The following is a 27,012-nucleotide window of genomic DNA, read 5'->3' as shown; positions in this document are numbered from 1 at the left end:
GGCTAATATGGCTTTAGCTGCCTCCGCGCCTTCTTCGATTGACTTGCGTCATACGAATTTGTTGCGTTGTTTCATAGAGATACTAAGGTTTCCATAATTTAATATTTGCTAGGAATAGAAAATACGAAAGTAAAAATTTGTTTGATGCTTCGATGTCGGATGTCGACTAACGAACTCTATTTAGGTTTGGTTGAATTACTAATTAACAGATTAAGTTAGATTTAGTTAAAATTTTGGTTGGGTACAAGCTGTAGACAGGATAATATACTGTCAAGAAGTGATATCTAGTTTATTAGAGAGAAGGTATAAATTCGCCACATTTCCAGCTTTATCTCCAGTCCAAATGTAGGTCCGGCGTTAATCCCTGCTTCTAAATTACAACCATCATCTCATTGGTTCTTGAAAATTCACGTCAGCGCGACGCGAATGACGAAAATTAGGTATTTTCCGACTGAGGAGAGGCGAAATAGCCCGGCCTCCTTTTACTCTCCCCCTTGTATTTTGAAAGGGGGACTGGGACTATGGCGCGCGAATACTTAGGCATCTTATACCTTCTCCCTAATAAACTAGATATCACTTCTTGATACTGTCTAATATGACATTCGGAATGGTATTTTCAAGTTAATTATAATATTCTATCGCAGTTTCTACCAATTTAATTGGCTGCTTATAATGAAAGATATTTGCAAACAAGTAAAATTCAATTCGGATTCTATATTTGAAGCACTATTAGTGCGAGTGCATTTATTTGATTCTCAAATCCAAATGTATGATTAAAAGTGGTAGCGTTGAATATATATATCTCTTGGAGAGTACACCCTTATCCAATTAAAGTGAGGAAAAAAAAAGGCTGGAAATCTTTTTCCTTTCTCAGTTGAGGACAATGCCGTGGGGAGGTTTTTCCGGAGGTTCTGTGAGTATCCGAACACGTGTCCTCTAGCTATACCTTTACCAATATGTTCTATACGTATTATCCCCCCCCCCTTCTCTGCGTAGCTTAATGATTCATTTGATTGATATAAAAGAGTCTGCTTGCACTATCACGAGAAATCGATAAAGTGCCCTAGTGCAAAAATATGGTAACTCAAAAATTTATAAATTTTGATGTGGATGTACTCAATTTGTAATAGACCTTTTCGATGTAAAACGGGGTAGTATTGGGACATACATGGGGGCTGGTACATTGTTGTCTATGCGCACTCTCGTGATACAAAAAGACTACAGCGCAGGCGCCAGAAAGCGAGATGGTAAGCAAACTTTTAGCCCCGTGTCTCTCCCTTATAGTTACATCGAAAGTGTCTATTATTCTACGTTGATTGTGTGTTGAATTATACTCCCATGTATAATTTTGTCAGGGATAGATTTAATTTTAGAAGTAGGAATGGAGAACGGTTAGTATTTAATTCAGTCCGACTCATAGCGTAGTATAGAGCCCCTCCCTCCAACACGTAACGAAAATTTTAAATTATCTTATTGGCTCACTTAAACTACGTTTTGATAACATTGCTGACTGAGACGGCGAAAAATACGTAATTCCTTTTTACCTTTGTCGCTATGACACGCCTCTTCTTTCATTCCCCCCCGTCCCGTGGAAGGGGGTCCGGTACTTTGACGCGCACCCACATTACTCTGTTCTCCATTCCTACTTCTAAAATTAAATCTATCCCTGATTTTGTTCAACGTCGATTCTTCAGAACTCCAGAGTGCGATTTTGGTTGTAAATCTTAAATTTAGAACCGCATTACGTTGGTTTTCAGTTCAGTTTACGCACAGTTTTTCTTTAAACATAAATTTCCAGAAAAATTCTAATCCCTTTGTATTTTTCTTATTTTTTTTTGAAGAAAACTGTTCTACATCGTTCCCTTAACTTAGAGGATGTATTTAACCTTTAATTTTTTTTCTAGTAACTCGTAATATTACTGTAAAATTTAATAAGAGTGTACAGCGAGGCGGGATTCATCTTATTTCAAAATTTAATTACGATATTTTTGCACTAAGACGTTTGGAGTTTTTTTTTTATATTATTTTCTTACCTTCGTAGTACATTTCCCTGTTCATAGTTGGGCACTGCGTTACCTGCGAAAGAAAATAGAAAAAAAAAAAGTAGAATGAGACAGGATAAAAAAAAATAAGAGTATCCGGGTTTCTAAAAACGTAATTAGGACTGGAAGCTCGTAACTTCATCTTCTTTTCCGAGATTTCTTATCTTCCTCTTAAAAAAAAAGAAGAGGAAGATACTTACACTATATACCCCTCCCTTATTCCTCGACTCTTATATCAAATTCTGAGCCAATTACGAATTCATTAGCGAAGGCGAGCGACGTTAATGTATATCCTGAAAGTCCGTTCTCTTCTAATACGAGAGATTCTTTTGCAAGGATTTATTGTACTCAACCTCGCGAGAATGAAGTATTTTTTGAGAGGTTCGTGGAAGCCACTTCCCAGGATCGGGGCTATATTTGTAGTATTATAGGGACTATGTCTGTGTATTTTGATCTTAACTTAGAGGGTCTTTGTTTATTTTGAAACTTTAAGGAAAATATTGTTCCTTTCTGGGGTTTAATTGAATTTATATATGTCCTTTTTCACGGTACACAATTATAAATATTGCGCTTTTGAAATACTCGAGGTAACTAGCTACAAGAAGTGATATCTAGTTTATTAGGGAGAAGGTATAAGTTCGCCACATTTCCAGCTTTATCTCCAGTCCAAACGTATAGTAGGTCCGGAGTTAATCCCCGCCTCTAAATTACAACCAGTATCTCATTGGTTCTTGAAACTCACGTCAGCCCGACGCGAATGACTAAAATTACGTATTTTCCGACTGAGGAGAGGCGAAATAGCCCGGCCTCCTTTTACGTCCCCCCCTTGTATTTTGAAAGGGGAGTGGGACTATGGCGCGCGAATACTTAGGCATCTTATATAGTCTCCCTAATAAACTAGATATCGCTTCTTGGTAACTATGTTTGTTTCAAGGTTCTTTCCATTTTGTTTTCCAGTATATGCTTTTTTACCGATCCCACATAATAACGCTCGTACAAGCTACGCGTTTTGATTTAACTTTGCCATCCCTGTAAACCAAATGGTTTCGATGGATAAATCCTTAAACCGTTTAAAGTCACCATGACCTCACCCCGTTCAGCAACCACATCCACCTCTCGTCGTACCACCGTGACTTGTTGGCGCGGTAAATTTACGATCTGGATTAGCCGAGAACACGCGATACTGAAGCCGAGCCAAGCCAATCTCGTGGATTTTTGTTACGTAGGGATTTAAGGGTGGGGCTTCGTAAGAAAAGATTAAATTAACCAGAGGGGGTATAGGGTATCGGCTGCCATGGGACATGGCATGCAAAACTAGTCTTGAGAGATGCCGTGACCCCCGATATTACCTAGCGCCCGCTTTGAACGTGAAACCAACCTTCATAAATTCTTTTTTCTTTTCGATCGGGATACACGAAGTAAATTTATTCGAAGTTACCTTATTGATAGCTCCTTCGTTTAAAGCTCTCTTTGGGGGAGTAGGAGCTGATTAATCTACTTTAGTTATAGACTTATCTTATTTGAATAAAAAAATAATGTAAAACAAGATAGGAGGGTTGCTTTACCTCGATCAATACTAGGATCTCTCTGACCGTATAGTTTTAAGATACATCATATCGATGGGATATTAGTTTGACTTGACCTTACGTAGTTGTTGTGTTTCCTAAGGTCCTTTTGACTTTACTTTAGATTTTTCACGGTTTATTTATTTGTACTTAACGGAATTAAGGCTCTTACAAAATTAAGCGATTGATGGGGTCTTTATTGTGGCCTTAACCAACTTGCTTTTATTCTGCGATACTCTAAAATGATTAATGGTTAAACGACGTTATTTATTCACCCGATTATTTTTTTAGTCCGGCGATCGCGTGTCATTTTTAATGTTGATATTTTTACCGTCAAGTACTCCCCCATTGTTTTAGTTTGAATGTTGTTTAGTTCGGTGTATATGATAACGTATTTTTGTAAATGTTTGTTTCTCATCAACGTTGTCATGTGGGGGTCGCGAATGGCTACAACCTTACAGGTTGGTTTAGTCGATTTTACAATATTTTGGTTTATAAATCCTTAAATGTTTTTTTTTTATTTTCATATATCCATGTGCTCCTTTGAAGATTTTAAAGTTTAATATTGTAAATATTGGGTTTATAGGCTGTGGAGATTTCTCTGCATTTTTTATACCTCAGATCTAGAGTTTTAATTTTAACTAAGGTTTTTTTGCGGGTGTAATATAATTCAGAACATCTAAGAAACTAACTTATATGGTATTTGCTAAGTTCGGTTTCGATTTTACTAGAGTACTGTGGTAGTTGCCGAATATTGGAATAACTCTTAAATTCTTTATATTTATATATATATAATTTTTTAGCCTCTTTGACTTAGTATACTCTTAATTATTGAATTTTAGACTTTCAACTTCAAAGACGTGTTGAAGTATATTCCCCTTAGAATTTCCGAAAATGTAATTAGATTAAACTTTATCTATTATATATGATATGAAGAGTTTTGAAACCTACGCCGGCGACCTCTCTAGACTCATTTAGTTACCCTATAAGCGCCTCTTAACCTTTTCCTGAATTACAATAACGCTCTTAAAAAGTCTAATTCCGTCTCGTTACTTCCCGTCGAGTTCTTTTCACTTTACTTTAGTTACTTCATGGCCATTGAAGACTTATTGTAGCTTATTATTCACTTATGGTACGGTGTATCTTTAAGGTCAGAGTAATAGGGCGAAGCGAAATTGAATGAAAAGAAACATTACCCCAATTTAATACCTTGTATATAGGGAGCCATAGATAAAGATGATGTGGGTAAAAATCGTATAGGATATAATTCTAACTTATTATATTTTTCTTTTTTTTTCGTCTTCTTCTTTTTCTTTTCTCCTCTTTGGAAACGAAGGAAGGGGTTCAAACGTGTACCGTTACCTTAAGCTTATAATTCCCGAGTGTCAAAAATACGTAAGGCGTAAGACGATATCCCAGGAAGTAGGAGGAAACCCTTAGAGAGAGAGAGAGAGAGAAAAAAAAACCTAGGCTTTAACCAAGGCTTAGAAAGAAGGAAGAAGAAATAAAAGTTAGGCATATAGCTTCGTTCGTATATAACAAAAAGAAAAAAAAAAAAAAAGGAATCGAAAGGGGTGTATATTCGTTTGGGTGCGTGTGTGATATGGATAGGAACAATTTCCGTTTTCTTCTCATGCGAGGAATCCGAATCGGAATACGTTGTTTCGACGTCTAATAGCCTCATTCGATTCCGATTCTGTCTTACCCCTCATTCCTCCCTCGCGACGTTTTTTTTTTCTCTTTCTGAGATATATCGATAATAGATCTATAAAAATTCTGCCTTTATCTCGCTAGGAAAAATATTCTATAGAGATATACGGACGCAAAAAGTATTTTTGTGTGTGTGTGTCAACTGTTTGGGAGGGGCTTTTCAATGGAAAAACGTCTCAAGTGACGCGTAATTCAAGCGGGAATAATTTTGTTGCCTAACTCGCGCGAAAGTGACGCTAATTACTCTCGCTTACAGTATCTGCTCATAATCTTAACTTCACCTGAATTATTCCTGGTGTTTAACACTGTTGTATTGAGGGTGAAACATACGTACAGGCGTTCTATGGGAAATTAATGCTACAGTTTCAGCCTGGCGGGATGCCTCTCTGATAAACATCGCTGTATTGCGGGTGAAACATTTCTACAGGCGTTCTAATGGAAATTGTAAATAATTTTCGCGTAATAAGTTTAAATTTAATACAATAAAAACACTAAATTAATGTTTTTTTCGGACCTGTGACCCCACGTTAGTGGGTTCCTCCCTGTTCCAAAAGGGATTTGTAAACAAAAGGGTCAATAAACCATCCATTCATTCATTCATTCTATGGGAAATTAATGCCTTGGACGTCTGAAGTTCCTCCCCCGTACCCACCTGGCCAAACAGGTCTACGATTCCCTCCGGTCGAATGGTCTGGTCACGGCCTGGACGCTACGCGTGGCGCTCTTGGATCGCAAATATGGTAAGGGTACCGAACGTGGTACCGCAACCACGCCTAGAGAATGGGACCACCTCGTAGAAGGCGAGGGACGCGAACATGCCCAACGCATCTGGCGCACCGCTGTTGCGAAAAAGCGGAGCTTGCGAGCGTACATCGCTAAACCGCACCCTGCCCCGGAACTTTTCTACGACGGCTCCCACGTCAGTGGGCTTCTCTTTCAGGCCCGCTCCGGGTCTCTCCTCACAGGAGTTCGTCAGGCTGACTTTGGCAATTTATCCCCGACCTGCCGCCTGTGTGGCCACGTGGCCGAAGACGTCCAGCACGTCCTCCTGGAGTGCCCCGCGACGCTGAGTGGCCCCTCGGCTCAACTATGGCGTAATACCCACGCTGCCGACTCCCTGGAGGTTGTCCTGGGCCTAACCGGTGCTCCATGGGACCATCAACTGGTGGGGAGTGTGCTCTCACTATGGTTCCAGAAGAAGCAAGCGTGGAGGCGTGCCAATCTCCAAGATCCCCACGCTATATTGGACACTGGTTGTGCAGCGCCCCCCTCCGATTAGTGCAGTTTAGTTTAGTTTCGTTTTTTTAATCTAATTTTATATATTTAATTAATTAATTAATCGTTCCTCTGTTTGTCGCTAGCATTGTTGTATATATTTTTCTCTAGTGTAACTTTGTATATATATTGTGTATTTTCAAATGCCGCCCCGTTCTAAAGGGGTGTACCCTGTACGGCACTCTAATAAACCTGTAAACCTGTAAACCTGCTGAAGTGTCAGCCTGGTGGGATGCTTCTCTGATAAACGTTTCTGTATTGCGGTGAAACATACGTACAGGCGCTCTATGGGAAATTAATGCTTAGGTTTCAGCCTGGTGGGATGCTTCTCTGCAATTTTATTTGGATTATATAGCAATATTAATTTCTTATTACAAATTACGCTTAGGAGGTTGAAATTAATTTCCCTAATGGCTTTCTTCTTTTAAATGGTCTTGGGATTAAATTATATTCAGGAATTTTTTTTAAAATACCTAATTATAACATTAGTAATTTTGTTCTTTAAATTACGGACACGAGGGTTGAAGATTTAATTTCCAAATGGTATGAAATCGTATTTATTTTGTAGTTGCCGTACTTTTGTTCTCAAATACGTTACTGCCTTTTCCCTTAAGGGTTGTATCTGGCAACCCTGTGTAGTAGGAAGACTAAGGTTTCCATTCGACGAGTGGAACAAGCTGGAAGCTCGCGACATCCATCCGCGGCCCTTTTATAGCTAGCTATCTTTTCTCTTCTATAATGTATATTCCTCATCCTCTATCGAATGATTTTTATCGAGAATTCTTTTTTTTTATGTGATGGGGCGTCTATAGTCTATACTGAGTTTTTTGGAGAAACTTTGAAAGCTCGATACGATGAAAAATATCTTTGGAAAGTTATAAGCCGTATGATGGCCCAACAAGTCAGTGACGTGTCACCTAAAGTGGGTCTCGACGAAACTTTGAGTAAAAAAATCTCTTATAAGTAAAGAATGGTAAACAAAAATAGCCCCCCCCCCTTGTCGCTAATGTTTTTCACAATCGGGTGCGCATTTTGGTTAGGTATATTTAATTTTATGTTAATTATTGAACTCCCAAAAGCCTGTAACCACTTAAGATTTTTTTAGAGAAGCTCCTTTTAAAGCCCAATATTTTTAATCGTGCAATTTATTAATTTTTGAGATTTTTCTACATAGTTTAAGCCAAACTATTATTTTATATGATCATTTTAGTCCCATATTTTCCTATAAAAATACATTTTTCTCCTATAAAATCCTATAATTCCGGAAAAAAATCCTATATTTTTCCTATAAAGAATGTCAATTTTTTTCTGGACTCTCTGGGTGCATAATATTCGTAATCTCGCTTAAAACTTTGATTCGATCCTTGAACCTTTCTTCCGTCTCTCTCTCTCTCTCTCTCTCTCTCTCTCTCTCTCTCTCTCTCTCTCTCTCTCTCTCTCTCTCTCTCTCTCTCAAAAAACCTCCGCTTTTGACATTCACTGAATAGAAGATCCGCAATAGAAATTTTTCCCGCGTATTTGCCATAAGCCTAAACCAAAAGGAACTTTAAAGATTCCCAACACGTTTCTTAGTGGGTAAAAAAAATAAAAGACAATAATGCGGACCTCCTTGCCGCGTTCTGCTGGCTCCGACTCAGGAATTTTGAACCCAGCGTAACCGCCAACGGAAGCTTGGGAGCTATAGCTATTTAGCTATTGGCATCACTTCTTTTAAGAACCATGCCCCCTCCCCCAAAAAAATAGTGAAGGGAAAACTATAAAAAACCTCTTTAAATTTTGCTTTATAAAGTAAGCCACACTTCTCTGAGGGCAAAATAGGGTATTTCTGGATGCTGCTAGCTGTTAGCAAGAAGTGATATCTAGTTTATTAGGGAGATGGTATAAGATACCTAAGTATTCGCGCGCCATAGTCCCAGTCCCCCTTTCAAAATACAATGGGGGGGCATAAAAGGAGGCCGGGCTATTTCGCCCGTTCTCAGTCGGAAAATACGTAATTTTCGTCGTTCGCGTCGCGCTGACGTAAGTTTTCAAGAACCAATGAGATGTTGGTTGTAATTGAGAGGCGGGGATTAACTCCGGACCTACTATACGTTTGGACTGGAGATAAAGCTGAAAATGTGGCGAATTTACACCTTCTCCCTAATAAACTAGATATCACTTCTTGCTGTTAGCTTGAAGAAAAAAAGGCGGGAAATAAGGGTAAAATGGCGGGAACTGCACTCATTTATAACCAACACCAGCAGCACCCCCTCCTTTTGCATCTTTAAGCCTCGGTATAAAATTGGATATCAGTGATTGGTTTCTTACGTTCTATTTTAGTTTGTAAAAGGGATGGTTAAGGGTATTTCAATAGAGAAATAATTAGCCCCAACTCATTTTTCTCTGGTACTTCAACCATCGGATTTATACAGTCTGTATATGGCTTTAGGAAAGAATTAAATGGAATATATCCGCTTCCGTAACGTTTTTTTTTATATATAAACGATTTAAAATTTGCATAAACGCTAACTACCGCATTGAGCCTCCTTCACGAGACTAACATAATAATAATAAAAAAAATCCCAGGGTAATAATGGCTTTATGGAATGGATAAAAAAGAAATAAACCCGCTTCAATAGCTGTGGCCTGGATTTAAAAGCTATTTTAACCCTTTTATATCGAAATTCTCTTTTGGCTGGTTCAAAAACAATGGTTGTGGTTTTATTAAGTCACGAGAATTATCATATGCTTTGAAAATAATCAACTTTTTGGTTTTTAATTAATATTTAGTAGAGTTGACTATTGCCTACAATTTCATGCTTATTCCGTTTTAGTTAACGGTCTTGTTTACAGTCTACATTTAATCCCAGCGCAAATTATGTGTACTCCTTAATTAGCGTCATTAAGATCGTTAATTTTAATTAGTCTGTAAGGCAAAGTTACATAACTTAAATCTAAAGGGTTTATATCTTCTCCTTTTTCTCAAGCCCCGTCTTCGAGTAATTAGCGAATAATTATTATAATTTGCCTCTTAATTGTCTTTGAAAATGTATAATTAAGTTCCTATCCACACAAATCAAAAATATCCCATATAGGCCTATATATTTTAAATTGGAGCTAGCTAAATTAAGACGAGGAACAAATTTTCGCTGAAGTTTAATTGAATTTCCATTTTAATTTATACGACTAGAGGGTTTATTAGTCTTAATTGTGGACTATCGTATAGGGCTTCCTTTTATCTCTCTCCTTCTTGAAAAGTTCAAGTATAATGCCGATTAAGGACCGATGATCTCTTAAAATTGCGAAATTCCTTTTCCTTATGGAGGCAAACTAATTACTATCAATTAGCGTTAAGTTTCGACCGTCTTCCCCTTACCCCTGTTCCGTAATTAAGTAGAGACGGAAAGCGGCAAAATAAATTTAAAACACCAAAACGAAATTGGTTTGCCCTCTTGTTCTATCTTCAGTAAAATTAAACAGTAAATAGAAACGCTCAAAATAGCGTTTGTTATTGTTAGACGATTATTGAACAACAGAATGTAAATTAATTTTCAATTGACTAGTATACAATTATTTCGTAATTGGCATGTTTGATTACGTATTAATTAGGGAACAATACAATAATCGGATTTGTTATATTGTTTGATATAAGCCACAGTTTTGGGGAATTGGTACCGAATGAGGCATTGATTATTTTGAAGAGTTGGAACTATGTAACTGAAGGATTTCCCACGAGTAGACTTAGTGTCAATATTGGGACATACTCCACTAGCGCTATTTGTATAAGTCTTTTCCCCCTACATTTCCTTATTCCGTGGAGAATTTGAAGCGGGGAGTATACGTTTCTTAATATAGGTACGTAATGAAAATGAATCTACTTACCAATGATCGTTGAAAATCGATATTGGTCCTGATGAGACGGTGTTTGGATGATTGAATGGGTCTAAAATTGTTTGCCAATGGCGCTTTCGTGTGCGTTACTTCACCCTGCATCAGTTTGCGTAGAGCGTACAACTGCGATTAAGAAATTAACACACGTAGAAAAGGGATTAGTTAATTGATTGCCGCTATTTGAATGCAATCCGCGCCATTGCATTCAGACCCTAAATCACCGACAAATTTGTACGAGTTATTAATTCTTGTTTGCATTTTCATCTATTATATGAATCAAATCAATTTCTATGTAACAGGGAGCCCAACATCGGTCCTATAATTCCTCTAAAATTGTATATTTTTGAGCCTTTCCTATATTATCATATAATTCCACGAAAGGTCCTATAATATCCTATCAGGGATAGATTTAATTTTAGTAGTAGGAATGGAGAACGGTTTGTATTTACTACAGTCCGACTCATAGCCCAGTAAAGAGCCCCACCCACCAACACGTAACGAAAATTTTAACTTATCTTATTGGCTCACTTAAACTACGTTTTTATGACGTTACTGGTGGGTCGGCGAAAAATACGTAATTCCTTTTTTGCCTCTGTCGCTATGACCCGCCTCTTCTTTCATACCCCCCGTCCCGTGGAAGGGGGTCCGGGACCTTGACGCGCGCCCAGATTACTCTGTTTTCCATTCCTACTTCTAAAATTAAATCTATCTCTGATCCTAGAAATTTTCCCGCGTAGACCACTAGACCCCTTTGAATGCTCGATTAGTTAACTATAGGCTTGAGCAGGGATAGATTTAATTTTCGAGAACGGTTAGTATTTACTTCAGTCCGACTCATAGCCCCGGTATAGAGCCCCTCCCTCCAACACGTAACGAAAATTTTAAATTATCTTATTGGCTCACTACGTTTTGATAACGTTGCTGACGGGTCGGCGAAAAATACGTAATTCCTTGTTTACCTCTGTCGCTATGACCCGCCTCTTCTTTCATACCCCTCTGTCCAGGGGAAGGGGGTCCGAGACTTTGACGCGTGCCCAGATTATTTTTTTTTTTTATTCCTACTTCTAAAATTAAATCTATCCCTGATCCTATATTTTTGACTTGAAAAGAAATCCTGTTTTTCCTGTAAGGAATTTAAGGGCTCCCTGTGGTAAATATTTGTCATGTTTTAGCGTCCTACTTCAATTTCTCGTTACGCAACCTTATATCATTATAAACTAAAAATTCTAAACGTAATAATTTATTAAGTTTCATCCTTAGAAAAAGTATTTCGATATTTGATGTTTTTAGCATCCTGTTTTATTTATTTATTTATTTTTTACCCCAAATAATTTTTTCACACCTTAAACATTTCGGTCTAAGCAAACATCCAGACGTCTAAAGAAAAATTCATCGAGAAATATAGTAGGCCTAGTAGGATAAATTCACTATTTATTTTATCAAGTCCAAGTCCACTAGTACGGAAAAACCCGGCCCCAGAAAATAGAAGTAAATTAACTATAGAAGTTTTCTACACCCATAATGGGGGAAAGTGCGGTACATATTAGAGTATTGGCAAGTGATGTATATAAGTTAATCTACTCTAGGAAATCGTAAAGGAAAGTAATCTTTAGAAATATATATACTGAGATCTCTGAAAGTATGATTTATTTTGATCATTTTTCAAAATATTCTGTAGTTCCGTTTTCTTCCCGCCAGACGGCGTGATGATGATGATGATCTAATCATTGATAACTGAAAGCATTTTTATATTATCTTATATGTTTTATACTAAACAGTCTTACGACGTTTTATGCCTGTAAAATCACCGTATTTACAGTTATGTTTGCTCTTCTACTCGTGCGGGGATTTGTATGAAGTACATAAACGCGACGTTATTGTATGAGACGAATGGTGTTTCTTAACGTGTTCTTTCGAAGATAAGATGTTTGATTACTTTATATTGATCTATTTCCATCTCTGTCTATATCCTTAGGAATGTCTCTTCTTTTTCTTCTGATAATTTCCCGCGGGATTCGGTAGTAGATTATTTTGTTACAAAGTCTAATAACAGGGTTTCGTTCGTTCGTTTTTTTGATGAGATTGATATAGTGTTTCCACGACGTTCAGTGACATGTAACGTATCGTCTGGTAGGCTATCGACCCTGCTTTAAATGGAACCGATCACATCGGTTGATTTTGTCCGAACGCAGACTTAGGCAACAGTTGGCTACAGTTTTTTTGGTCAATTTTGTTAAACTCTCTATTAAAAGCTGGATACGGTAGAAAATTGTTCTTTCGTAAATTTTAAATAAGATTTTCACATGGTCTTCTCAAAGACGCCTAACGTTTATTATGTTCCAGGGATTATTTCTGATCAAATTATTATAAGTATGACACGTAATGCTAGAGACTTACTGAGAGCTAGTTTGAGAAGGACGTGAGAATTGACTACACTCTATTTTGTAGTTCATCTTCCTGTTTAGTTTTGTACTAAGCCGTTGACAGCGCCTCACCAGGCGTCGCTTTACGAGAATCTATGACGTACATTACTTAATGACTAGCTCTCAGTAACCAGTGACAAACATGTGGAACGTATCTTTTGAACTTATGTTAGTCACAAAGATTTTCGATCAAGGACTGTGCCACGATGTTATAAAAAAGTAATTCCAACTTTGCAATAAATTGGAGTGCTTAGTTTTCCCAAGTTTAGTATTTAATTCTCGCTGAGATATTTTTCAGGGTTCCCGCCCAGTAATTTGGACTGGTACATGGTATAACTTCCCCGGGTCCTTCCCCCATTATTTTGACGGATAATTTGATGAGGCAAGAAACACGAGAACCCTATTCTCTATAGCGTCATTTGCGAAGACCATTTTAATTGATAAATAATTGTTTGGGGAGTAATGAATGTTGTATTTGTCCCCAATTCTCCCTTTTCTTCCCCGAGTTGAGTTGTTATTCCATTTACTTTATTATTGTTAGAGAGCTTTGTTACATGGCAAATATACCAGTCTAAGGATAATTTAGGTTTTTTTCTCTTCTTTCGTTTGCGTATACCAAAAGGAAACGCCTGAAATTCGTTTAGGCGACCTTGGTGCTTATGGTTCATGACGCCATGCCACGGAAAATAACCACATTTTGCTGGTTAACTTCTGAGTAATATTTCAAATTGAAACTATACGAAAAACGTAAGGAGTATTTCGGTGCATTATATTCAAAAACGTTGACATCTGACATAGATGGACACCCAAGTTCTTGCGTATAACCACAACCAACTACTTAAATCTGGCTTCTCGCAGGCGGAGTCAGGGTGTTGACCAATTTGGACCCTATCTCCTTACTTACAGTTACAGGGATGGTGTTCCGCAACTGGTTGGTCCTTCCCGTTGCGAGGTCAATTCTAGTTAAGTTTACAACGTGTGCGGGACGAAGCTCGTGATATATGCATTACGCAACTTCGCAGTGCTTGTCTGCTGAGGATAAAGACGGGTACTCCAATGTTTAAATGCTCTCTTAATTGTAATGTGACGTTAGTTAAATAGTTGCAATTTGAAATATAATTTTTTTCTTGCTCTAAAGTACCACGCATATTAAATAAGATGAAACATTCCCCTCAAATCACGTATTTGCATTTTAACCTAAACTTTCTTTCGCTCCAAAAATTAGCATATCTCTAATTTCGTTCGTGAAAGCGTTATTATTTCATTTGACATAACTTAAATATGAGGTCAACACGCCCACGCGCTGTCACACTAAATAAAAGAACCCGTGGGAAGTTGGGAACTCTTTGCCGCAGTCAATCCAATCCGTCCATAAGGTTAGTTTGAAGTTAGTTGCTCACCAGGCCATGCGTGGACTTCATTTTGCTCTAGCTGCCGAAATCTCCCGCCTTTTTTGACATTCCCGTAGGAAAATCGCCTTATACCGTAATTAAACTAATGCTGCGCGAGCCTTTTAGGAAAATTAGCCGAGGACGATTATAGTTAATCGATATTAACGACCCGTATAGTTGGCTCTACATCGATTCACCCACTTTCCCCACCCCCACCCCGTAACTCCTTAGACCCTTTCGATCAAACGAATGAGCTCTCCGTTTCTTGCCCGTTATTTCAATATTTTTTACTGTTACTAGCAATATAGACTGGTGTTACCAGTGAGATAGCGTCGAAATAGGCACTAAATAATTTTCATTTTAAGATTTAACCAGGGCTAAAGTTGTAATTTACAGGGTTCATGGGCCTACAACCATGGAAAACCTGAAAATGTCATGAATTTTCTAGTAAAATTCAGTGATAGATGATATTTTTTTTAAATAAGCCCATAAATTTACGAATAATGCGCGTACGTTACCAAATATTTTCTTTTATTGACCACTTTGCAATTTCGAGGCGGAAGTTGTGAAGTGATCAAGTTGAATTATTCTAAGCCTATTAACCCACACGCTTGCCTACTGTCTCATTTTTCTTTAGTCTCAAGTAATGATCGCTTTGCAACTGAAGGATTGTGAACTTGTTACTGAGTTGATTTTAACTATAAGCTTTTAAAATCACACGTAATTTTTCTATTGACCGCTTTGCCATTTCAAGGCAAAAGTGTGTGAAGTGATCAAGTTGAATTATTCTATGGAAAGTTACTTTGAACTTAGAGAGTGAGAATGCAAAGTTTTTCGGCGAAATGAGAATCTCGCGAAAAGTTGAGTAAAAGCAAAGGACTATTGTTCTTACCTGTTGTCTGGATATATAGAGAGGTTTGTTGACGACAACCCACGTGACCGTTTCGTGACATCCGGGCATTGTGGTAGAACCATCGTATGTGATGTAGGAATCTATATCGGGAATCAATTGTCGTAGCGAGAAAGATTTCAAATACGCCTCTTGCCCTGGAAACGGAATAAGAAAGAATGAGGGAATATCGCGTTACATCATATTTGATATCTTAGATATTGGCGTAAGTTCATAAGATTTCTTCCATAAGTTTGTCACTGGTTACTAAGAGCTTGTCCTGAAGTCTCGTAAAGTGGCGCCTGGTCAGTCGTTGACTAAATAGGAAGATGGACTGCAATTTTTAGCAAGTGTAGTCAATTCTCGCGTCGTTCTCGAACTAGCTCTCAGTAAGTCTCTAGCATGACGAAGTATCATAAACTTATGATATTGGGGAAGAACTATGCCATTCACCAAACTTCCTTATTCGTTTATGGCACACAAAAATTTATTTTGTTAATTCAAATGCCTATTAGCGTAATTGCGTATTTTTAACTCATAGCCGTTTAATTAAATTAAGTTCTTTACAATCGCGCTTAGACCTTCCATGGGTTTGGTTATTTTAATGGGAAACATTGTAAACTCTAATCGAAGAGGCGGGTAATATATATTGAAGATAGCGTGTATGGAATAAATCGTGTTACACCGTCGTGAATTACAGTTATTTGAGGATATTTACTATAAAGGTTTTTCGATTTTTTGGTATTGCCCGGCCGTTTATCCGTCGAATTTGAATCAATAAAAGGATATTGGGGGGAAAGGGATTTATAGGAACTTCGGGAATATAGAGGTTCGAGAATAGCGCTTATTGGCTTATATAGCCTCGATTCTGCAGCGTTGAACGGTCGTCTTTTATTTTTTGGAACCAGGGTTCGTTAGCTTAAACGTAAACGGAAACTAGGGGCCTAGTATACCGCTCGAGAATCGATAGAAAATCGTAGGATCGGAACGTGAGGAAGTCTCGAGTTTTCCAATTTTTCCAATGCAGAGTTCGAAGGAGCCGATTCCCTTAGCCGCTGTATTATGTATTGAAGTCAACTTTTTCCGACAACGTTTGAATTTGTAATTCGAAGGCTACGAAATATTGACCTATGGGGAAAGGTCAAAAGGTCGGACCACATTTGTCATCGATGACGTGTGTTAAATATATTTAAAGAAAAAGTTCAGGTGCGGTAACATAACATTATGCCTTAAAATAACGGTATCTTTCTAAATATAAAGGAAAAATATTAAAAATTAAATAAGTGATCTCTATTTACAAAATAATAACATTAAATTAGACTTAAAAACCAGGACTGCTGTGTCGACATTGGTTAAGTGGCGTCTGCTAGCGAGAACCTCTTACTCCTACGGGATTGATTGAATTCTCACAGGTTGAGGGAGATAAGGCTGAGAGGTTCTGGATAGCAGACTCAACTTCACCAATGGCGGATGGCGCAGTAGTCCTGTGCTTATTTCCAGCCCTGAGCGTTTAGCAGACGCTAATAAACAAATGGCGGCGCAGTAGTCCTCGTTTTTAAGACTAATTAAATGCTAGTTATTTTGTAATAAGAGCTCATTTATTTATTTTTTTAATATTATTCCATTTTATGTTTAGAAGAGGACGTTCTATTAAGGAATAATGTTACGTTACCTGAACGTTCCTTTAAAAATTGTTTAACCATCGTTAAATTTTTGCCGAATTACTTTTCGAATAAGTTTTATCCCCATAATTTAAATATGAGCTAAGTTAGAGAAACGTTTTGCAACTTTGCCGTGATAAATGGAGCGATTTCTCTTTAGTCTTTGAAGCGTGAAGAGTAGCTGCGTCAATCGGCGACTCTTAAGGGAAGGGACAACCGAAAAGGGGCTTGGCTAATTGAAATAAAAGTTGCCAAAGCGGCACACGCTAGTTTTAATGCCCAAGGACCTTTCAGGAAATAACCATTGAAGTCGGCAAAGCCATCTTCGTTCTTTATAGTCTTTCAGTATAGATCGATGAAGAACCAAACGAGACCTCCGAAATTAATTACACCAACAAACTTAATTTTCTTTGTTCTTTTCTTCCTTTTTTTTTCGTCCTCTGGTTCGTGAGGGGAGAAATTTTTGGAGGGCTTTAACGGTTTAATAGTTTATTGATCCGTATAAAGGTTTTTTAAAGAGTGCGTGGGACTTGTCAGATCTGCTAAGACTAAGGAGCCACGACTATTCTTTAGATTCGCTAGATTTCCCAGTTTTTTGAAAAATTAAGACGAAAGAGACAGCGCGGAGAAAAGTAATTTAATTTAATAAATCTAATCAAGTATGTTACGTGGAAAAATCGAGAGATGCCTTTCCCTATAAGAGTTTTAATTTGAAACTTTCAAACCTTTGAATTGAATTTGTTTAGACGTAAGAAGAAAGGGGTTTCTTATTGATTACTCCATTCTTTAAGATTGATTGAGGTTTAATAGGGATTAGAATCAATTACAGTGTATCCATCTATATCTCTCGCTAGGATTTTATTTCTTTTCTATTCTAAATTTTTTTTGTGGATCCATTCTATATACTTTATAAGATTTAATACGACCAAGAAGTGATATCTAGTTTATTAGGGAGAAGGTATAAATTCGCCACATTTCCAGCTTTATCTCCAGTCCAAACCTAGGTCCGTAGTTAATCCCCGCCTCTAAATTACAACCAGCATCTCATTGGTTCTTGAAAACTCACGTCAGCGCGGCGCGAATGACAAAAATTACGTATTTTCCCACTGAGGAGAGGCGAAATAGCCCGGCCTCCTTTTACGTCCCCCCTTGTATTTTGAAAAGGGGACTGGGACTACTAACTAAGATGCCCAAGTGTTTGCGCTCCATCATAGATAATATACACAAGGATCGGAAGGTATGCCTTCCGTAGTGTATCTCTCTTTGCCGCGCCTGTGCGGGGGGGGGGGCCGCACGCCAAACTTCCGCAGTTGACTTCCGCTTCTGCGCAGACGAGGTCTGCCTGCTCGTTTTTCGTGCATGACTCGCCGTACGCATGCGCTGGTTTCCGGAAGTAGAACCTACCCAGTTTGTACAAAGCGCGGCAAGCTCTCCCCCGACCTTCTGATCCTGGTGTTTATTATCTATGGCTCCATAGTCCCAGTCCCCCTTTCAAAATGCAAGGGGGGACGTAAAAGGAGGCCGGGCTATTTCGCCTCTCCTCAGTCGGAAAATACGTAATTTTCGTCATTCGCGTCGCGCTGACGTAAGTTTTCAAGAACCAATGAGATGCTGGTTGGAATTTTAGCGGTGGGGATTAACTCCGGACCTACGTGTGGACTGGAGATAAAGCTGGAAAGTTTGGCGAATTTATACCTTCTCCCTAATAAACTGGATATCACTTCTTGATACGACTATACAAAAATACTTTTAGACCAAATCAAACCAACGGAAATATTTCTATATTGAATTAAAGTCCCTGAGCTGAATATAAAAAAGGCACATTTTTTTTATTTTTTACCTTTAAATGAAATCTGCTGTAGTTGACTTGTCAGTAGACGCAACTCGATGTTTGTCAATTCTCCCAGCTATGTGCGATCAGTTTGGGAAAAGGAAGATAGAGATGGAGAGAGAGAGAGGGAGAAAAAAAGCAGTACTGTATTAAATAAACATAAGTTTAAGCCCCACAGCTTCCTAAAGTGAAGAAAAAAATAAAAATAAATGTTTAGCTTCTTCTAGAAACGTATGTCTGGGTTATATCACAGCACTCCAAGTTTGCGTATATAGATAAGTAAAAAATTTTGCGTCTGATTCGATAAGCCTTGGTAATGTGTAGGCCTGGTAGACTATTTTGTATGTTGAATATTTAATAAGCGATATTGTAAATATTATGGATGTTAACTCGTGTTTGCATTTTATACGATAAGGAATAACTCCCTTAGACAAGGTGTGATTTGGGACTGCGCGGGTGTTTTCATTTTGTATATTGCAAACTATGCCTGGTAAAGAGCAACACCGTTCGACCAATATTCCTAAAATCATCCTTGTACGTGTGTTTAGTCAAGTGCTATGCTTTCTAACCGCGGAAATGTACTAAAGGAATGGAAACCTTCTAAATGATATAAAGAATGGGTAGATTTTACTGATGACTAATATTTTTGTAGCACCCTAGGAGCGAAGGCACTCGGCGTTGCCCGTCAGCCCGTCGGGACATTTTTTATTACTTTTCATGCGGACATTATTCCTTAAAGAAGGGTTTTTAAATTTCTGGCCGCCATTTAAAATGATGGCAAACCAATCGAACCCAAAAGACTATTCAGCCCGTCTATAGGTTAAAGGAAACCAGTGTACTAAATATTTGTGAAATGGGTTGAAACGCTCGGACTTTGTTGAATAAAGAAGATTTTTTACATTTCTGGGCGCCATTTATAAAGATGGTGGCGGATTGGAAAAACTTTCTTAGTACGCGCCTACTACTTATGAGTAACGTTCCAACAAATTTTCCGCCTTCTAGTACAAGCGGTTTGGGCTGGGAGTTGATTATCAGTCAGTCAGGACTTTGATTTATATAGATATAGATTTGTAATTTTGGATCTTTTTTACTCGATCAAGTTTGATGAAACATTTTCCCACATAGATTAAGACGCTACCATACTACTTCCAGGGAATCGAGGTCATGGCTAACAGCTAGTTGCTAATATAAACTATAACCCCGAGGATTATTATACTCTTCCATTCCATTAGTGTGTTTTCATTTACAAACAAAGTATAAGTAGAAAAAAAAAATAAAGTTTGAGAAATCCCAGTATAGACTGCCGCAGGATTCGACCGATAGTGTTGTACGGATCATGCATTTTTAAACGGTTGGAAAGCCGAAGGGGAAACTCCCAGGAGCTCTAGTCTCAAAAGTTAGTGAATAATTCAAACCCTTTCCCCGCAATATACTTTGAAAACGTCGTAGCCAGCTAGCATCGTCTCTTTCTTTTTTTTTCTGTTTTGTTCTCTTATCTTCGATGCCTGTCGAACTGCCGCCGACACTGATGCTTAAACTTTAGTAGACAGGCTAAGAAGCTCTTTATCAAATTCTCTCAATGCGGGTATATTTTTTAAGGAATAAAATTCCTTATCCTCTCTATTAGCTTCCAAGTAGTCTCGTGTGGGTTTTGGGTTAATATAACCCTGAGACATCCAAAAGACAGCTTCCTGTCTTTTTATTCCTGGATAAAAATAATAAAACTGGGTTTTTCTTCCCCTTTAGATCCCGCGGAAAAATGTTTGTGTCAACCAGTTTATTTACTTAATTTAGAATGCTTAATTGGAGTTGGTATTGACACACAAAGTTTCTTTTGGTAAGGTTAAAACTTTAGGGTAATTGTAGAAAGAAAGAAAGAAAATAAATCGATAAGGGAAAGTTGGGTTTTGGGGTGATCTCTATACTTTTAACAGGGTTTCCACACTACCTGGAAATCCTGGAAAACCTGGAAAAGTCAGGGAATTTAAAAATGGGCCGAAAAGTCAGGGGATTTGATTTTAGTGGGTAAAATTTCTGGGGATAAGTCTTTATTATTTATTGAAAGAGTAATGAAAGTTTCTCCTCGTCCTAATCTCTTAACACAGAAAACTCTAGAGAAATCCTTAAAAGTGTCTAGAACTATTTTTATAAAGTAAATGCTCTCTAAAAAATCTCTTAGACTGTTATTTATAGTTAAAATGTTTCTTAATCATTTTGGTGCTACAAATACATTGGAAAACTTAATGTTGAGAGTTTATTTAATTATAAGCACTTAAAACGGACTGTAAACATTTACGCTTTCGGCCTAAAAAGGTCAGGGAAAATCTAAGAAAACGGTCAGGGAAAATCTGGAAAAGTCAGGGAATTTGGTTCTGAAAATTCCGTGGCAACCCTGTTTTAATGAATTTCAAGCTCGCGGCAGTTTTTGATTGCAAAAATAACAATATCATTTATTTGGCGAATTCAATTTTTCTCCGCGAATTTCTGTCTATTTTTAAACCAGCGCAAAGCAAAAATAACAATATTATTCATTTAGCATTTTCAAATTCTTTCTCTGCATGAATTAATTAAATTTTTTGCTCCAAAAACTAAGCCGGAATTCTAGCAATCCACCGGGCCATTTTAATTCTATATTTTTTTATTTATGACGTACAAAACCCTCCCTAGCCCTAAATCGATCGTCGTTGTCAGAAAAAGACGGGGTTAAAAATGAACTTTTGCAAAATGAATCCTCGAGAGTCATTCGTTTTTCTCTCTCACACTCTCTCTCTCTAATAAATTGATTCGAATGGATCATTTTTTATTCCCAATTCTATTATAATTAATTTTCGTACCTAATTAGGTCTTTCTGTTTTAAAAAAAGAAAATCAAATCAACTTTTTATTTTATTAAAAATAAGATCTTACTTGAAGTAATATCGCTATTGCAACCAAGCCTTGACTTTTGGCTTCAGCTTCGGCCATACTGGCATACAAGTCCGTGTTGTATCCGAATATTTGTAACTGCAAATAAACGAGATGGAAATTTATTTTATAGGAAGATGTATTAAAAAGACGGATTTAGAATTGTCTAATTGCTCGTAGGAAGGGAAGATTTTTAAAGAGACGGTGAACGTATATTGAAAAAATACTATGTATTTTTAATTGTCAGTGCATAAAAGCAATCAAATTTTAAGGTTACTTTACCGAGGTTTATTTTTCTGTTACCATTATTATTTACCCTCCCTTTGAGCTTTCAAATTACACTCTGACAGATTTTACGCGCTTTCGGCAATAGCAATTTAGAAATTGTATATAGCGTATTCCGGAATTTTGATAATTTGACCCGGAAAACAATACGTACAAGTTCATAGATAGTTCGTTATTGTTGCGGAAGCTAAGAGTATGGCGCCAAATTCTACCTCTTTCCCGCGTTTGACGGTATTAAACGGGACCATTTGAACTTAATTCCGACCTTTGTCCTGGCGGAATGCTTTATAACTTTGAAGTTTTAACCGTATTTTAGAGCAAGTCCTAATTCTAATCGCCCTAGCTACCCCAAAACCCTTCAACACAGTATAAATTGAATAACTGAGAAGCGCCGTGTTGTTTTAGGCTTAGCTAAGTCGCTAACATTGTGTTTAAAAGCTTTTCACGTTCGCTTGTTGGTTCACTTCGGTTATAACTAATTATCGGTGAAATTCTCTCTACGCATCGCGTATTATACAACATACATCCACTAGCTTTGGTAATCGTGGCATACAAATTTACAAAGGATAAAGGTACGATGCATTTTAGGCCTAAATTGGTACGAAGAGGTCGGCCCCTTTTATATTAATTAATTATTATATAGGTAGACATTTTAAACGTTATATTGTTCCCTAAAACTAATTTCACTGTCTTGAAGTATATATAGAGGAATTTTATTGAATTCCGTTTTGTTCAAATTTACCACATTTTCGAACAATGCGGAGAAGCATCCCACCAGGCTGAAGCTTTAACATTCGTTTCCCGTAGAACGCCTGTAGAAATGTTTCACCCGCAATACACCGATTTTCGGGTTTTATTACTAAAATCTTAATATTTCTCCATTTCTTTATGTAATTTCCCAAATTAATTTTAATTGATTTTAAAATATTTCATTCCTTAAAGGAAAGGTTCAGGTAAAATAACATTATGCCTTAAAATATCGGCCATTTTTATGAATATAAAAGGAAAAATAATAAAAAAAGAAAATAAATGATCTATTATTACAAAATAATTAGCATTTTAAATAGTCTTAAAACTACTGTACCGCCAGTGGTTTAGTTAGCCAGAACGTCTTACCGCTACGCGATTTATTGAATTCTCACAGGCTGAGAGAGGTAAGGGTAAGAGGTACTGTCTAGCAGACGCCACTAAACCTATGGCGGAAGGCGTAGTAGTCCTTTTTTTAAGATTAATTAAATGCTAATTATTTTGAAATAAGAGATCATTTATTTTTTATTTAGAGAAAGGCCGTTCCTTTAAGGTCTAGTGTGTAGAAAAGGATTTTTTCCCTTTAAATGTTAGATATTTTTGTTCTTACCTCGGCTGGAAAGGCATGTCCATCGACTGTATGTTCCGAGCCGACGTTATCCGTTCGACCGTAGCGTAAATGAATCTCTTGGAAGCGGAAGTTGTAGGATAGTGGACCACCCGATATGTTAACTAGCGGCGAATTAGCGGTAGATTCCACTCGAAAACGAACGCTGTGACCGGTATTACTAATGAACCCGTTCACCTATAAAGGTCAAAGACGGGCCCGGACCGGGCGACGCCATGGAACCAAAATTAGTTAAAATATAAAATTTTATAAACTTTAATTTATTCAACCGTATATATAAGTATCCTTCACGGGGGGGGGGTAGCGGAGGGACTTGAAACTTGGCGCCAGTGCTGTTTTAATTAAATTTTATCGGGCTTTGATATTCCCACGCGCTTATTGCGAACGTGCATTATGAGCCCCTTTTCCACCGAAATAGAAGATGCCCCGTCTCTTACGTCACTTGGGGACCTTTCCTTTATGTTTGTTGTTGTTGTTGGTAATGGGGATAATTGCGTTTTATCTCGGATACCATATGGTTATTTTGTCGCAAGGTTTAATCAAAAAACATTTTTTTTTTATGTTTTCTACGAGGCTCTGTAGTTTTTAAGGTCGGAAGGTCAAATATAAGAAATGTTTTCGTAATACTTTATGAAGGAACCCCGTGGATCCCAGACTCCGTTTGGAATCTGAATCATTTTGAACAATAAGGTTTATACGTAAGAGCGCCATAGGAGATATTGATATTGCTGTTGGGAATTGGAAATTTTGGATTCTCTCGGATTCGAGGGTTTTCGACCCTCGAGTATCTTTTGCGTTAGAACTCCAAACGCGTGCCGCACGCGCTTTTATTTAATTTCACTCCTTATTTACATAAGTTTATAAGATTTGTTCCGTAAGTATGACACTTCCAAAACGTCGCAATAGAGCTATTTCAGTGGGGAAAAATTTCGTCTGCTACGAAAATTGGGCCTGCCTTTGAGTGTAGGGCGGACATTTTGTGAGGGTTTTCTCTATGGGCAAATAGCATGGGTGACGTAGCCATTACCCCCTCTGAAATAGCTCTATAGTAGAGACTTACAGCTCGAGTTAGTTCGAGAACGATAAGCGAGAATTGCAGACTACACTCGGTTGGTGTTGCAGTCAATCTTCCTATTTAGTCTGTACTAAGCCTTAATTTGACTGCTCCGCACCAGGCGTCGCTTTCATGACAAGCTCTAAGTAACCAGTGGCAAACTTATGGAACATATCTTATTATCTTACCAAGGATCATGCGGCGGCAAACGGGTAAGATGAATTTTACCATTTCGAAATTTACAGAAGTATATTAAACCGCGCTATTGTAAAAGTTACTTTAAACTTTCGCCGCTTTTTCTGCATGGGAAGAAAACTGGGGCGTATTAAGGTACGCTTTGCCGAAATATAAAATATTTATATCATTGTTCGCGAAAGAAAACTTATAACCCCCAAAAGAAATTGTTTCACTTTTTGAATCGGAAAAACGACAAGCAAAAGTAACGTGTGAGAAATGTTTTGCCGCAAAAAAATCTACGCACGCTATATTTACTCGCATTTTCTCGTGCGGTTTAAGTAAGCCAGAGCTAAACTAATCTTAAAACTACATGCATGGGAAGAAACATCGATCTGTTTTTTAATGTTTTTTTTTCTTCTTATTTTCTTTCTTTTTTCGTAAAATGTTGGGAACAAGCGAGTTTTATTAAAGAAAAGGAGGAAAGGGGCAAATTCGAGGGAAATTATTCTTTAAACCAGAAAAATGAGAAAAATCCGAGAGAGTAATTAATTTATCGGAGCGGAAAACATTCTTTGTTGACATATTCCGATTGGACGGCGGGAATGGTTTAATAAAAATTGCGCCAAGGCCTAAACCCCCCCTCCCTCTCATGCAATTTTTCTCCGCTTCGACGCCCTCGATAAACTGGTCTACTTACGAGCCAAATTATTCTGCCAAGAACTCTACTATGAATAAAAACATAAAATTATTGACCTTCCGCCTGCGGCTAACGAAATATTCTGTCCAGTTTCGAGAAATATACGATTTAATATCGCCACCGACTCTTGGATGTTTCGGTATTTTCTTTAAGATTGACCCGCTCCGTACATTCTTAGCCGCAGAGCGAGCGTCGATTGGCTAAAAACTCTTATAGTCGGACTCCCAGGAGCAAGCGGAAACGGAAACGGAATCTACCGGAGTACGCTTGCGTTTCCGTAGGAAGTAGTGGTTATATTTGCCCCAGAGTGCACCTATAAGCCTAGCACCGGTGAATTAACTGCGAGAACCCAACTATTAAAAGCATTCCTATTGACCTCCCACTTACTTTTTGCCCAACCCGAACCCTGTGGAAAAGCGAACCCGTGTTACATCTATTTCGGAAGTAGATTAATTAGAAATTATCACTTAGAGGTTGGTACTTTCACGATTATTTATCTAAATATAAATGGCTTCATCTTATGTCGGCATTTTTGAGAGAGAGGGAGGATAATATCAAGAAGTGATATCTAGTTCATTAGGGAGAAGGTATAAATTGGGGAAATTTCTAGCTTTATCTCCAGTTCAAACGTAGGTCCGGAGTTGATCCCCGCCTCTAAATTACAACCAGCATCTCATTCGTTCTTGAATACCCACGTCAGCGCGACGCGAATGACGAAAATTACGTATTTTCCGACTGAGGAGAGGCGAAATAGCCCAGCCTCCTTTTGCGTCCCCCCTTGTATTTTGAAAGGGGGACTGGGACTATGGTGCGCGAATACTTAGTCATCTTAAACCTTCTCCCTAATAAACTAGATATCACTTCTTGCTCTAATATTCTATATTTACAAATGGAACATTGCCGTAGAGGTGTGGATATTTGATAATTTCTGATGAATTTTCTCCTCTTAGAATATTAGTACAATATTAAGACCTAAGTATGGTGGTCAGCTGATTCCTTCCCCCTTCTTTTCCCCCTGAGGTTTCGCTTCTAGTTCGCTTAAAGGGAACTAGTAAGAGAAAATTGTAATTAAAATAGAGCGCTAATTTGTTCCTAGAATTGTAAACGGGATCTTTAGGTTAGGGGTTTGTATCGCGAAACCCGGCCGCAACTCAAGCGTGTAATTAATGTTTCTAACAAGTCGTTTAATGGTTTGAGACCGCACCGCGAAACGCTACTCCACAGCTCCCTTACCACTTAGCGCGTGCACTAAGATTACAAAGTCTTCCCCAAAGTCATAATTGTAATATAATGGGGATTGGCATCACTCGATGTGTATAGCTAAGCCTTGGCGATCGACATAATATCCTAGTGTCTGATTTTCCAAGATTTTGCGTCGTCCGATTATAATTAGTCAAAAAAATGTACCGAAATAGATCGACAATTATCACCTAATAAATCCAAATCTGATGCTATTACGGTCCCTGAGACCCTGACAGATATTTATATCCGAAAACACGCGTTGGGTTTACTACGAATGGAGGATGGCCAGGGAATTCGAATGAATGAATGATGGGATACGCACTTCGCTTTGCAAGAATGTTTTAATTATCCTTGCATAGACGCGTCCCGCTTTCGTTTGATTCAACGTTGGGAAATTCCATTCCCCGAAAACTTTCTCTCTCTCTCTATCTCTCTCTCTCTCTCTCTCTCTCTCTCTCTCTCTCTCTCTCTCTCTCTCTCTCTCTCTCTCTCTCTCTCTCTCTCTCTCTCTTTCCCTATTGCTAGACCATTGGACAGGTTTGGCCTATAGGGGTTTCTCTTTTGAGCTCAAACCATTCTGACATACGTAGCTGGGAGCTAAAACAGGCATTCTCAAATTTCA

The 27,012-nt window shown here is 37.9% G+C and overlaps 1 protein-coding gene across 1 annotated transcript; it reads right to left on the bottom strand.

The window, feature by feature from the left end:
• LOC149625023 (putative carbonic anhydrase-like protein 2) lies at positions 1-23,455 on the bottom strand. Its single transcript, XM_089851771.1, has 7 exons — positions 23,203-23,455; positions 21,564-21,659; positions 18,667-18,733; positions 15,169-15,323; positions 10,454-10,585; positions 2,034-2,076; positions 1-108 (listed from the first exon to the last, which is right to left on the bottom strand). The coding sequence occupies exons 2-7, from the start codon at positions 21,618-21,620 to the stop codon at positions 83-85; spliced, it is 480 nt and encodes a 159-aa protein (XP_089707897.1). The 5' UTR covers positions 21,621-21,659; positions 23,203-23,455; the 3' UTR covers positions 1-82.
• Positions 23,456-27,012: the final 3,557 nt, after the last annotated feature.

This window comes from Phalangium opilio, unplaced genomic scaffold, assembly GCF_054372755.1.
Source record: "Phalangium opilio isolate 3A_F unplaced genomic scaffold, DU_Popi_V2 ptg000105l_1, whole genome shotgun sequence".
Lineage (NCBI taxonomy): Eukaryota > Metazoa > Arthropoda > Arachnida > Opiliones > Phalangiidae > Phalangium > Phalangium opilio.
Note: the sequence above shows the minus strand (reverse complement) of the source record. Positions and strands in the feature narration are given on the sequence as shown.

Bases quoted from the DNA above. Each gene is read 5' to 3' on its own strand.
- LOC149625023 (XM_089851771.1), bottom strand. From the start codon at position 21,620: ATGGCCGAAGCTGAAGCCAAAAGTCAAGGCTTGGTTGCAATAGCGATA. The intron at 10,586-15,168 runs GTAAGAACAATA...TCTTAATCGCAG, and splicing joins TCTATATATCCAGACAACAG to TTGTACGCTCTACGCAAACT. The intron at 2,077-10,453 runs GTAAGTAGATTC...TTTCTTTCGCAG, and splicing joins TCGATTTTCAACGATCATTG to GTAACGCAGTGCCCAACTAT.